The 12,653-nt window shown below is 44.4% G+C and overlaps 2 protein-coding genes across 38 annotated transcripts in view; one reads left to right on the top strand and one right to left on the bottom strand.

The window, feature by feature from the left end:
- LOC120811752 (phospholipid phosphatase-related protein type 5-like) overlaps positions 1 to 8,572 on the bottom strand; it is a 59,909-nt gene extending 51,337 nt beyond the window's left edge. For 2 of the 4 annotated variants that reach the window (XM_040167330.2, XM_078096943.1), the window contains exons 1-2: positions 8,396 to 8,572; positions 6,642 to 6,732 (exon numbers count right to left, since the gene is read on the bottom strand). In XM_040167330.2, coding sequence (XP_040023264.1) covers positions 6,642 to 6,704 — 63 coding nt within the window. In that variant the 5' untranslated portion in view covers positions 6,705 to 6,732; positions 8,396 to 8,572. The other 2 variants (XM_078096944.1, XM_078096941.1) reach the window with 2 other exon arrangements.
- Positions 1 to 12,653, top strand: part of LOC120812009 (uncharacterized) — a 519,303-nt gene that overhangs the window by 148,059 nt on the left and 358,591 nt on the right. For 15 of the 34 annotated variants that reach the window (XR_013454475.1, XM_078096904.1, XM_078096911.1 and 12 more), the window contains exons 1-3: positions 10,502 to 10,656; positions 11,994 to 12,111; positions 12,200 to 12,313. The exons of 1 other annotated variant lie outside the window; for it this stretch is intronic. Coding sequence is in view for 25 of the 33 variants with exons in the window: in XM_078096904.1 (XP_077953030.1) it covers positions 10,560 to 10,656; positions 11,994 to 12,111; positions 12,200 to 12,313 (329 nt within the window). In the remaining 8 variants the exon portion in view is untranslated. Of the gene's footprint in view, positions 1 to 10,501; positions 10,657 to 11,993; positions 12,112 to 12,199; positions 12,314 to 12,653 lie in introns of those variants that run through there. 18 more of the 34 variants (XM_078096883.1, XM_078096902.1, XM_078096885.1 and 15 more) reach the window with 5 other exon arrangements.

Below are 12,653 nucleotides of genomic sequence, written 5' to 3'. Positions count from 1 at the left end.
CGTTAACTAAATTGTAATTACTGTTGGAGGAACTTATGGGGCGTTTTTTGCACCTCTCTCTCTCTCTGTTGTTCAAACTAAGTGCTAACTAAAACATGCTAAAATGCTCATAAATGCAAGGTCTTCATTCAAACATTTACACAGAGAATTGCCAAATGACAACGCTAATAGTTAACAGACAATAGACAATAGTCTCCAATGGCGCTATGCCAACACTAGAAGCTGACATTAGTGCTGCAGGAAAATCACACGTTGACCAAAGTTAGAACAATCCAATCGAAGGGAAACAAATACCAGAATTATATTTCAAAGCAAACATCCAATTCAGGATGAAACGTTTTATCAAGCAATGTTTTTATCGTAACACTTCAAATGGTAGAAGGGTAGAAACTGCAGGTTGTAAATACAACTAAAGCTCCGGTGTTTTCCTCCATGGTAAAATACATCGCCAGTGCAAAGAAGGGCAGTAACGTTAGCTTGTGCTGAGGAGGATTTAAAAGTCACCTGCAGGAGTTCATGGAGGCACATGGGGCTCTGATGCAAAGCAGCCTCTTGTGGTCAAAGTGAGTATTACAGGAGGTTCAAGTTCATAAAAAGTAACTTTTCGTCTCTTTTACAGCTCAAACCAAAATGATGAAACTTGTAAACATCCTGGCAGATCCTGGCAAAACATTTGTGTCATAAACCCAAGAGAGGAAACACTTTGATCACAAGAATATTTTATCTTATGTGCCCTCTGTTTTACATACAATTGGGGCAAATTTGTAATTTCTTTAGCTGGACTTGTGGAACCACTAATTCATTGATAAGCGCATGTTGCATCTACTTTGTCTCCACCAGTCATATGTTATATTGTAAGAGAAACCTGTCAATTCATTCACTTTGTTGTAAGAGTGCAACTGAAGAAGATAATTATTGCTATAAATAACCATGTGCACGTCTGAATAATTGTAATCGACCCACTAAAAGTGGATGTGAATAGCAGCAAGCCCACAGAATCGTTACACACACGGGACCAATCATGCATAGAAGAGGCTTCACAGCGGCCAATCAGAGGCCGGCTCATGTGTGTGAGCACAGCTTATATCGTCTGTAGACCAATGGTCCATCTGGCACTTTACTGCCGCCTATGAGAGCAGCCTGCTGAGGCCACGATGAGGGCACACACACACACACACACGCACACACGCACACGCACACGCACACGCACGCACACGCACACACAGAAATATTATCACTTGCGCCTGAGTTCTTCCCACATTGAGTGAATGAATTTTTGTTATTATTCATGATTGACAAGCAAGGAGAGAATTATTTATTTTATTTTGTACTTGGATGAAAACAGAGCAGGATCCTTTGTGCAGCCAGACGGTTTGATGCGTCCTGCTGGCCGTTGGCCAATCACAGCGCACTGACCAGCGCCCTCAGGCTATTACCATCTGACCAGCTCTCCTCCCACGCGGGTAAGACCACGTGTTCCGTGACTATGAATTCATGTTTCTCTGACCTAAAATGGGCACCAAGGCTTTTATTCACTACTGTTCTTTAAATAGTGTCAGCCATTTCTTACATACATCATTGTATTTTTATTCAAATTCTTGTCTGAATGGAAAAATAATCAGTAGATTAACAATGTATTCTAAGCTGCTTCCGTTCTAAGCTTAGCTGCTTCATTTCACTATCACAACAAACGCAAAGCGGATTTTAACAATGTGTGATTTGTGGGAGCATTTATTTATTCACGCCGTTTGCGCCAATCGTGGCTTTTCTCAACTTAAGTATTTATTACCGCCACCAACCATAGAAGAAATAACCGCTATAGATGCTCTGTTCACGTTGTGTACGGTCCAGATATTCCAGTAAACTAAACGCCGTCCGGTCTGTGTTCATTCCCTCATCTGGAGGCAGGACGTGTTTCCCTGCAATAAACAGATCAAAGGTTGCCAAAATAACTGCATGATGATGCCAACTTGTAAGAAGTCTAAATTCATGTTGTTTTGTGCGTTCTCTCTGCTTGCTTTCTCTAGCTAGCTCAGTTCGATCGGTGCTATGCTATGCTAACATTGTTAGTGCTCCATCAGCAATCAATATAACATGATAATGGTATGGAAATGGCAGCATTACTATTGCTAGTTCACTATGGTTTATACAGTCATGTATTCAGTTTCATCCGGTCTGACTGCACAGCAGGATGATAGAAGACAAATATCATCACTAAATGAGCACATTTCATTATTTGGTGCAGCAGTAAGCGGGGAGAGATATTCACACAAACAAATCAAACCCAGAAGCACCTGGAGATGATAGGAACATGCTATGGAGTCCCCCATAGACACACAGTAAGACTATGTGAGAGGATGCAAAAGCCTGCTGCAGCAAAGGAGACATCACAGCCACGTGTGTCGGGCCTTTCTCTTTGCTCCCCTTGAGGAGTCACTAATGAGCTTTGGTGTCTTGGGAGTACAGGTGTCGCACTGCACAGCAGCAGCATTAGAGCATGAAAGGACTCTGACACACACACACACACACACACACACACTTGTTGAGAACATTAAAGAATAGTCAAACCTTTTTAAACTGTCACTAGATGAAGCCAGACCAAAAGCCACATCTGTGCTTTACACAACAAAGGGACATTTGCATACTGCAGAATCAGAGATCGGAAACATTAAACAAAGTGACTTTGTAAACTTTTAGTTTTACAGCGATTTAGAGCTCAGGTCGTAATTATGCTTCAACTTCTAACTTCCCTTTCTTCAACAGGTTGGACTAATCCAACATGTGTTTACCAGCGGGATCGTCTGACAGTTCATTATTGCATCAGAGATGGGCCTTTAAATAAAGCTTATGTGCATCGCTCGGAATGGATGGATGGATGGATGGATGGGTTAATGTTTGGTGGAATGGATGGTTTGATGCATGGATGGATTAATGTTTGGTTGAATAGATGGTTGGCTGGATGGATGGGTTAATGTTTGGTTGAATAGATGGTTTGATTTCATTTTATTTTGTATAGCCCATAATCGCAAATTACAAATTTGCCTCAGAGGGCTTCACAGTCTGTACACATACAACATCCTCTGTCCCGAAACCCACCATCGGCACAGGAAAAACTCCCCCCCAAAAAATGGATGGTTGGTTGGATGGATGGGTTAATGTTTGGTTGAATAGATGGTTGGTTGGATGGATGGGTTAATGTTTGGTTGAATGGATGGATGGGTTAATGGTTGGTTGAATGGATGGTTGGTTGGATGGATGGGTTAATGGTTGGTTGAATGGATGGTTGGTTGGATGGATGGGTTAATGGTTGGTTGAATGGATGGGTTAATGTTTGGTTTAATGGATGGTTGGTTGCGTGGATGGGTTAATGGTTGGTTGAATGGATGGTTGGTTGGATGGATGGGTTAATGGTTGGTTGAATGGATGGGTTAATGTTTGGTTTAATGGATGGTTGGTTGCGTGGATGGGTTAATGGTTGGTTGAATGGATGGTTTGATGGATGGATGGGTTAATGTTTGGTTGAACGGATGGTTGGTTGGATGGATGGGTTAATGTTTGGTTGAATAGATGGTTGGTTGGATGGATGGGTTAATGTTTGGTTGAATAGATGGTTGGTTGGATGGATGGGTTAATGTTTGGTTGAATAGATGGTTGGTTGGATGGATGGGTTAATGTTTGGTTGAATAGATGGTTGGTTGGGTGGATGGGTTAATGTTTGGTTGAATAGATGGTTGGTTGGATGGATGGGTTAATGTTTGGTTGAATAGATGGTTGGTTGGGTGGATGGGTTAATGTTTGGTTGAATAGATGGTTGGTTGGATGGATGGGTTAATGTTTGGTTGAATAGATGGTTGGTTGGGTGGATGGGTTAATGTTTGGTTGAATAGATGGTTGGTTGGATGGATGGGTTAATGTTTGGTTGAATAGATGGTTGGTTGGATGGATGGGTTAATGTTTGGTTGAATAGATGGTTGGTTGGGTGGATGGGTTAATGTTTGGTTGAATAGATGGTTGGTTGGATGGATGGGTTAATGTTTGGTTGAATAGATGGTTGGTTGGGTGGATGGGTTAATGTTTGGTTGAATAGATGGTTGGTTGGATGGATGGGTTAATGTTTGGTTGAATAGATGGTTGGTTGGGTGGATGGGTTAATGTTTGGTTGAATAGATGGTTGGTTGGATGGATGGGTTAATGTTTGGTTGAATAGATGGTTGGTTGGGTGGATGGGTTAATGTTTGGTTGAATAGATGGTTGGTTGGATGGATGGGTTAATGGTTGGTTGAATGGATGGTTTGGTTGCCTGTTTTGCGTTTGGTTCTGCCACCACAGCAAGACGTTGAGCTGCAAAATGTTGTCTGATGTTTCTTCCTTTTTTAATCCCATGGAAGGGTTTTTATTTGTTGTTGTAAGGGTTTGGGGACAGATGATGTTGCATGTATACAGACAGTAAAGCCCTCTGAGGCAAAATTGTCATTTGTGATTTTGGCCTCTACAAAATAAAATGAACAGGATGGATGTTTGATGGAAGGTTTACGGAGCATGGACTCCAACCAGACCTCAAAAACTGCTTCTGCTGAAACATGCTTAATTTAGTCTCTTTCCTCACCAAGCACAAACTTTGCTTATTTACACTCATGCATCAGTATGTGATCGGTATTTCATACACTCGGTTCAAGTTAGCCTAAACTCTAACATGTTAACTGTTCTGAAGAGACATGAAGTGGAATCTACCTTCAATCACTCAAGTTTCCCTGTGTCACACATTCAGGAAACCACTCAAAATGAATAACTATGCTGCCAAGACGACATCACCCCGACTGAGTGAGAATCTATTAATAGACTTGTTGTGGCTGAGATATGAGAAAAGCTTACATTGTGTCTTATTATACCACTATGCCAAAGGCAGCAGAGCGACCCAGATACACAACGACAAATGCAATCAATCTCTCAGTCCGTCCGTCCGCACAACTTAAGACGGACTGATTTGTTACACAACCAAGCAGCAGCTACACAAGGAACACCACATGAAATAAACGGCTGATTTTCACGGATTTGGGCCCAAACGTAAGCCTGTCTGATTTCTGCATGAGAACCAAAAGGAGCACATTTGATTTCATTGAGTGTGAATAAACAGCTCTTAATAAAAAGGGAAAGAGGCAGTGGAGGAAACTTCAAAGTAGCATGCTCCAAGCAGCCAGGGCTTATCTGGCATGTCACACTTCAGAAGATATTCATGCAGTGTCTTTGGTGCGACCCAGTAAAGGCGGATCCTGCAGGACCGTGTTCTTGAAGGAAGATAAATGTGGCAGGCATGGAGGAAGTGGGGATGGGGGGGTGGGGCCGCTCCTCAGAAGAGAGGCAGCCAGTCCAGCCCTGTGGTCTCCTTAACTATAGTTTGGCATCAATCTTTGTGGAGCGAAGTCTTCGTCCGTCTTCGGAACATTCCAGTCTCTCTAAAACCTCAAACCATCCAAGTTCTTTAACTGTAGTGGTGGACAAAACAACTTGAGTTAATGGGTACAAATACAGTGGTTAGTTTGTCCCGCCACAGCGTCATAATGATATGTCCACTCCATGGCTGGCCCTCTCAGGGTGCATTTACTCTGGCTGGTTTGAGGTTGCGTCTCGAGGGCGATGCTTTCATCACTTTACTTCAAAATGACAAGGCGAGAAAAATGCAAACATCAAAAAGAGCTGTAGAAGCTGAACTCAGATGGAGTCCAGGGAAGAATGTGCTCGAATTGTTAAAGAAGAAGGTTTGCACACGCCGACATGGAGAACACGCCAAATATTCCTCTATTCCATTACTATTCTAACTGGTCATGTCAGCCTGCTCAGTGGAGGTGTAAGTGTTGCTCTAGAATCTGATGAAAGCATCCCGGAAAAAAAGAGGGAACAACATCTCCTCTCTGTTACGTTCTACTTTTAAATACAGCGTATTAAAAATGCACAGTGCCCAAGATATGAACTGCTCAGGCTTTAGACAACAAAGAAAGTCCCAGCCGGGTACATCCAGGGAGACAGATGGCATCCAACGAGGAGCCTCCAACCAACGAGCCGAGGAAGTGATGGTAGAGCAGCAAAGGGAAAAGGAGAAGCTGTGGCAGCTCAGTGGAACTGAAGACATGAGAAAGATGCTCCTGAAGTGTATTTGGTGTGTATGTGGGTTGGAATGGTAAGACGTGGTGGTCAGCAGGTGGCCCCATGTCATCAGTGTGTGAACGGGTGAATTATGTGGTAATCAGAGATGTGCGATTCCCTTTTCTCTCCACCAGGTGGTGACAGAACACTACTTGGTTACGGCACCTGGTTGTCAGCTGAGTGCTCAGGGATCCCAGACTCAGACGACTCGTATTTCACAGGCATCGGGGTCCCTGGAGATCCACAGACTTATTACACGGGTTTGTGAGGACATTTGCGATTTTGAAACAGACTCTATGAGCAGGTGGAGCTCTCCCAGTTGGTTTTAATTTGCATTATGGTGCATCATGGGGAGTGTGAGAGTTCTAAAAAGGGTGGGAAGACACTTCCCTTAGTTGGATCTGGTAAAACCCTGGTAATCTTTTCTGAGCAGCATGTTAAGGGTCTGGATACACAATGAGGTCGTCCATCTTTTTATCTCTTTGTGAATCATATCTTACCTCGCCTGCCAGGGTGGTGTACAATTCCCTGCGCTCCCTCCTGCTGAGTGGTTTCGGAGGCATGTTGACTTCCTCTTTCCATCAGGATAAACTGCAGAAGAAAGAAATAGACGGCTTTGAATAGACGGAGCGTATGACATCATTAGGACGGGAGAGAAACAATGAACACATGGAAGAGTCAGGTGAGCTCACTGGCGTTGAGCTATGGACGCAACCTGGAATCCTCCCATCAAGGGATGAGAGCCGTATCCACACACGCCAACAGCTACGTTTGAAAAGCAGATCCCTCTCTGCTCGTGCACAGGCCCTCAGCTTTTACAGACCGGCGCCGCGCGGAAAGCCAGCTTCAGCTGTGGTGAAGCCTGTCGGCCTTTTGTCCACACAGCAGATCCCCGAGAGCAGCGGGAACTCTGTGGATCCCCGTTTACAGCGTGAGTCAGAGGCCTTTTCAGACAAATACAGCAGGACGGGTGGCTTGGGGAGGCCGTCTGTCAGGGGGAATCTGCAGCATTCAACAGCTCACGTGTCACATGACAACGTTCGCAAGTTGCTGGGACGGGCAATTCAACGAACACATCACTCAGGGATGGAGAGTAGTAACGTTGTAGTACGTGGGAGAGGTTTTTAATTCACAAATGCTAAAGATATGGGAAACCTAGGAAACAGAGGAGGTTAGCACAAGCTCCACCACCAGTGTCCCAACCGGACCAGAGCCGTCGCTGTAATCAACACTTCCTCCCCGATGAGCCTATTTAACAATGTTGCAGATGCGCGAACGACTTCAATCAAAGTGTGTCGGCTCCCCCTTTGAACAAAGACCTGGAGGCTGGAGGAAGGAGGCTGGAGGAGGGAGGCAGGAGGGAGGAGGAGAGGAGCCATGCACAAAGAGAATAAAACTCATGCACTTTGTTACAAGCATCTTCTGGTGCAGCATCGCTACCAGAGAACAGTAGAGCATCTGCAGAGGGATGTGAGACACAAAACAAAGAGCAGAGCCAGCACAGCTTGTACTTGAATAACTCAGTCAACCCCAGAGGAGGAGAACAGGCTCCCCAGCACAATGCATGCTGGGAAGGCGGCCAATCAGCCAATCAGGAGAAGGTACAACAGGCAAGAAGTCCAGGGAACTCTGATCACAACCTCAGTTGATGGTTTTTAGATCCCAAAGCGGAATCGCAAAGAGAAATTACTTTTGGAGACCGCAAAATATCATTATGAATTTATGACTGAGTTTTCACGAGGATTTGAAACCTTGCCGTAATTATGTTGATTTTGTATCAATGCACGTTTGAATTCACAAACACTTGAGATCCACTGATTCCTCAGTCACAGACACATTGATTTGTTTTAGAGAGATTTTATATTGTTGTAAGTAACTCTCGCCCTTACGAGTAAATAACAGTTTACAGTGATCACGTATGTAACACGGAGATGAATAATAAGTAACACGGGGCGACACAGAAACACTGGTCCTCATGTGACACAGCATCACGTGTCAAAGTTAACGCACCGACCACGTGGCTAGTCAACTTCCGGGTAGAGCTCGGTCGGATCCTGTTACCGGGTAACGTGTGACGTCACTTGACTGATAAAGTGAGTTCATTACGCTGCTATCAATCAGCAGCATCGATAATCACGTGTGTGTGGTTGTGACCCGTCACCGTGACGGCTCCCACCCACCCGGCGCAGACAGCGTCACTGGAGACGCACGAGCTCAGTGTGCGGGGACAGACAGCTGGGGGACAGTGTCCTACCTCGGACAGCTCCCGGAGCGCAGCCTCTGAGGCGTCCCAGCCGGGGAACCGCACCGCACAGCAGCAGCAGCGCGGGAACTTCCGGCTTGTCTCCTCACACTTTTTCCCGCATCTTCGCTGCTTCAACTACCGGATCCCTGTTGGGGCGCGTGCACGCGGCTTCCCCGCGGCGATGCGCATGCGCAGCGCGAGTCCGACGTGAACGATGCCTCCAAGTAATGAATAAAATAGATGATACCCAGAATAAAACTAAACAACAATGAATGTTTTCTTCATACTTACATACTTTGATATTTAGATGACTTAGAAAAACGTTTGACTGAGTTTTTAGATTTCCCAGCTCAGAGTTTAGCATGAAGGCAGCATTGCCCCTGTCTGTGTGTTCCAGCAGCAGTAACAAGAGTCCTATTCACACACACTGACTGACGTGGTGTCCATTTACCATGACAGCAGTCGTGGAGCAGTGTGAAGAAACCTTGGCAAGCAGCTAGTGTGTGAAAGCTGAGATGTTAAACCTCACGTTTTACCACAGACTGTGATGACAGCTTGTCTCATCACAGAAACACACACACACACACTAGGTTGGACTGTGCGTTCTCTAGTTTCATATTGACATGGCATGTTATGTGTGTGGGATTAGATCAGCATTAGAATGAATTCATTCTAAGGTCCTAGATGCCCTCTGATCAGTCCATTTATCCATCCTGTCCATCGTCGTTATTAGGAAGAGTGTTGCTGTACATGGATGTGTGTGAATGTGTCAATCTATACGTTGTTAAACGATCTTCACTGCATGGCCCAAGTTACTATGTCACTATTTGTAGATCCTGACTCAGTATTTCAACATTCTTACTCATTGTTGAGGGATACAAATATATCGTTTTGAAACACTATTTTGATCATGATTTTGAGATAATTAGTTTTTTGGGGGGGGGGGGGGGCTTTTTATATATCAAGTTATTGTTTTGAGATGCTTCTTTTTAGTTCACATTAGCAGAGAGGAAAGTCTCCTGAACCCAGCTGTGTGTCAATCATCTGATTGACTTCAAAGATGGAAGTCGTACTTATGACAGAGTCAGTTCTTAAACAGATGAAGAACATGATCATTGATTGTATTCTAACATTAAGTAAATAGGGATTGGTCATGTCAGTGAGGGATTTCAGACTCAGCCATCAGATGAAGCCATGGGGAGAGAGCCATAAATGCCTCAGAGCCCATCAACTCTGTGAAAAGGTCCAAAGTCTAGTTTCAGAAGCTCTAAGGAGACTTCTAGAGGTCCGAGGACAGAATAAAGAGGTTTGGAGTAGTTTCATTAGAATTAATATTTTGGATGCAAAAGTGTGGAGACGTTGTTTTTCTGACCTACAGTAAGAAGTAAAACCAGATGAAACTGATGACTAACTGTCACTTAACTAATAAACTGTCCATCGACAGTCTTCAGCATCTGGTTTTCATGATGATCAATGACAGAAGCTGGAGGATTTACAGTTTGTGTTCTACATTCAGTCACATCTTACTGTGTGCAAGCAGGCTGCTTTACGGGCTGTTCTTACCCACAATCCTTTGCACAGCAGGTATATGAGCCAGAGGGTTCAAGGTGCCATGTGATGAGGAAGTAGAACACTGCATGTAACAACATGTCCTTTGTGATTTGGCAGGCAGCTTCAGACTGATACGTGGGGAAGTTGTTCCGCCCCAACAGGTTCAACCTGATCATCAAAGTGGAGTGAAGAATAAAAACACTCTCAGCTCAGACTCTGTTGTCTTAGTGGATGTTTTTATTCAATATAAACTCTTCACTACATTTGTTACAAAGGTTTCTGCTTCATCACGTGTTCCCTACTAGTCTACATGTAGAAGAAGACCAGGTGACAAAGAGGGGCGTGCACAGGTCCACTGAAACATCTGGTCCAACAACAGCATCCAGTCTGTTGTCATAGCAACTCTTTACAAGGTGGAAGGATCGTTCCACAGATGCTGGTTTTGATCCTGAAAGACTCTTGTTGAGCCATGAGGAGGATTTTGTTCACGATGACCTTTGACCCGGTTAACACATCTCACACTGAGACTCAGTCAACCAGTCAGACTGCATACTTTGATGGTGACGTGCGGACACACCCTCTCTGATGAAGGACAACAAGCTGCGTCACTTCACTCAGTCTGATGGAAGCTGAAGTGAAGCACGGAGCTCCTTTTCTACACGGACCTGCAGAGGACAGAAGAGAGCTGCTCACTGAGGAAGTTCATGTCTACAAGCTCAGTAAGTGCAGCTGTGATTGGTTGAATGACATCATTGATGGTTGTGAAGGTGTGATTGTTTAAAGCTGGGAAACAAGATGGCGCCTGTGTGAGCAGGCAGAGAGAAGCTGCTGTTAGTCTGATGACTGTCAAGTTATCTCCAGCTCACAATCCAAAGGGACACGAGGACAACTCAAAGTTTCTGGCTCAATCACTTTTATTTAGTTTTTCTTTTGCCTTTGTCCATTGATTTGCTAGTTCAGAGTTAGCTGTAAACCGTTAAAGACAAAGAACATAAATTACCTCTCAAACTTAAACATTCACATTAAACATTCCCAAAAAGTTAACAGGGTTTACACTTTGATAAACATCTTATACTTTCAAATTTAATGAAATATTTTAGCAAATTCTGACATTTTGATGCAATGATTCACCCTAATCTACTCAGTTACCCATGCTTTAAACATAAATCAGCATTTTAAACAAAAGTAAATAAAATCTCACCGACCACTGGCGTCTTTGGACCAAACCGTAGAGTAACTTGTCTCTTCTCAACTGTGCCTGTTTAAAAAGGGAATGAGGACCTCCACACAGGTGCTCCACAATTAGTGATTTCTGCTGGTGCACTCTGGGAAGCGTAGTCAAGATTCAGCTTAACAATGTGATGAAGAAGAGGAGCTCAGTCTGGGGTCTGTGAGGACTGTTACTGATGAGGAGGGGAAGATTGCAGACGGAGGGGCACTAGGACCCAGCAGGGACCACAGAGCTCACCTGGCCCTTTGTTCCTGAAACACACCTGAGAGACGCTCTGTTTGTCTCACCTGCTGCTTCAGTCCTTTAAGTGCACAAAGCTTCATGTTCATTTCTTCATCTGCTTTAAACACATTTAGTCACTTTTTAGTGTTTGACTGTTTTTTTTTTCTTTAGTCTTCAGTTTTTTTCTCATTGATCAGCAGGTTGTAGTCGACCTTTTACTAACTGATCACATGGTGAACCACCATCACATCAATAGAAAGCTTTCCCATGTTACCATGGTAACCACAGTGTTTCCATCAGGACAGCTACATGTCATCTTACTGGTCTGTGTTCTACTGACTTCTGGACTCTGAAGAGGAAAACAGCACAGCTCCATCTGCTGGATGAAGAGTGATAACATTCATCTTGAAAAACACTACATTTATAGGCTGAGCATTTAAAATGACGTCTCTTGACACGTTAAGGTAAAAGAGAAAGTTTGTCTTTCTCTAGAACTTTAACAGAAGACAACAACACAAAGTGTCCCATGAGAGTTTTAGTGTTGAGGTGAATGAGCTCTGTGTGTTTGTCCTGATGAAGATAATAATGTGTGAGCTCTCCCAGCAGGTTGGTGTGAAGGTGTGGACTCTGCTATGAATCAGGCTGAGGACCCAGAGGAGGGAGTCCCTCCCTCTGAAGCCCCTCTGTGTGGGGAACATGACAGCCAGACCAAAGCTCAGAGGTGAGAGGACCATGTCCAACTGTCCTCCACTCATCTCCATGTCCCAACGTCTTTGATTCACTGACTCTTATTCTACATGTGTCACCAGGACCCATCAGAGACCAGGACCTGGACCAGGACCCAGCTGTGTGTCCATGAAGAGTAACCGGTCTATGAATAATCCTCTAAACTTCAAAGACGTTGGTCCCTCTGTTGATGCAAGGTGAGGGTCTCAGGCTGATGATGAGGTGTTTCTACCAGACTCTCTGGTGGAGGTTCTGGGTTTCTTGCTCCAGGGCTCTTCAGTAGTGTCCAGTGAGGGAGGGAGAGCTCCATGGAGGACTTGGTGAGACCTGTTGGGACTAAACCAAACTGACTGGTGAAGAAAACAGTGAGCTGAAAGACTGAGCTGTTGATTCTCAGTGGGACCAACAGGACCAGTAGACCTAAACCACTACAGGGAGTCATTTGGTCCACATCCAGACCTCACGTCATGGACCTTTACCTTGTTTTGGTCTCTGTGAGGACGGACACCATGTGAGCTGATGCTTCATGATTAGATG

This window comes from Gasterosteus aculeatus, chromosome 21 (assembly GCF_964276395.1).
Source record: "Gasterosteus aculeatus chromosome 21, fGasAcu3.hap1.1, whole genome shotgun sequence".
Lineage (NCBI taxonomy): Eukaryota > Metazoa > Chordata > Actinopteri > Perciformes > Gasterosteidae > Gasterosteus > Gasterosteus aculeatus.
This window is presented reverse-complemented; position numbering and strand designations above follow the sequence as displayed.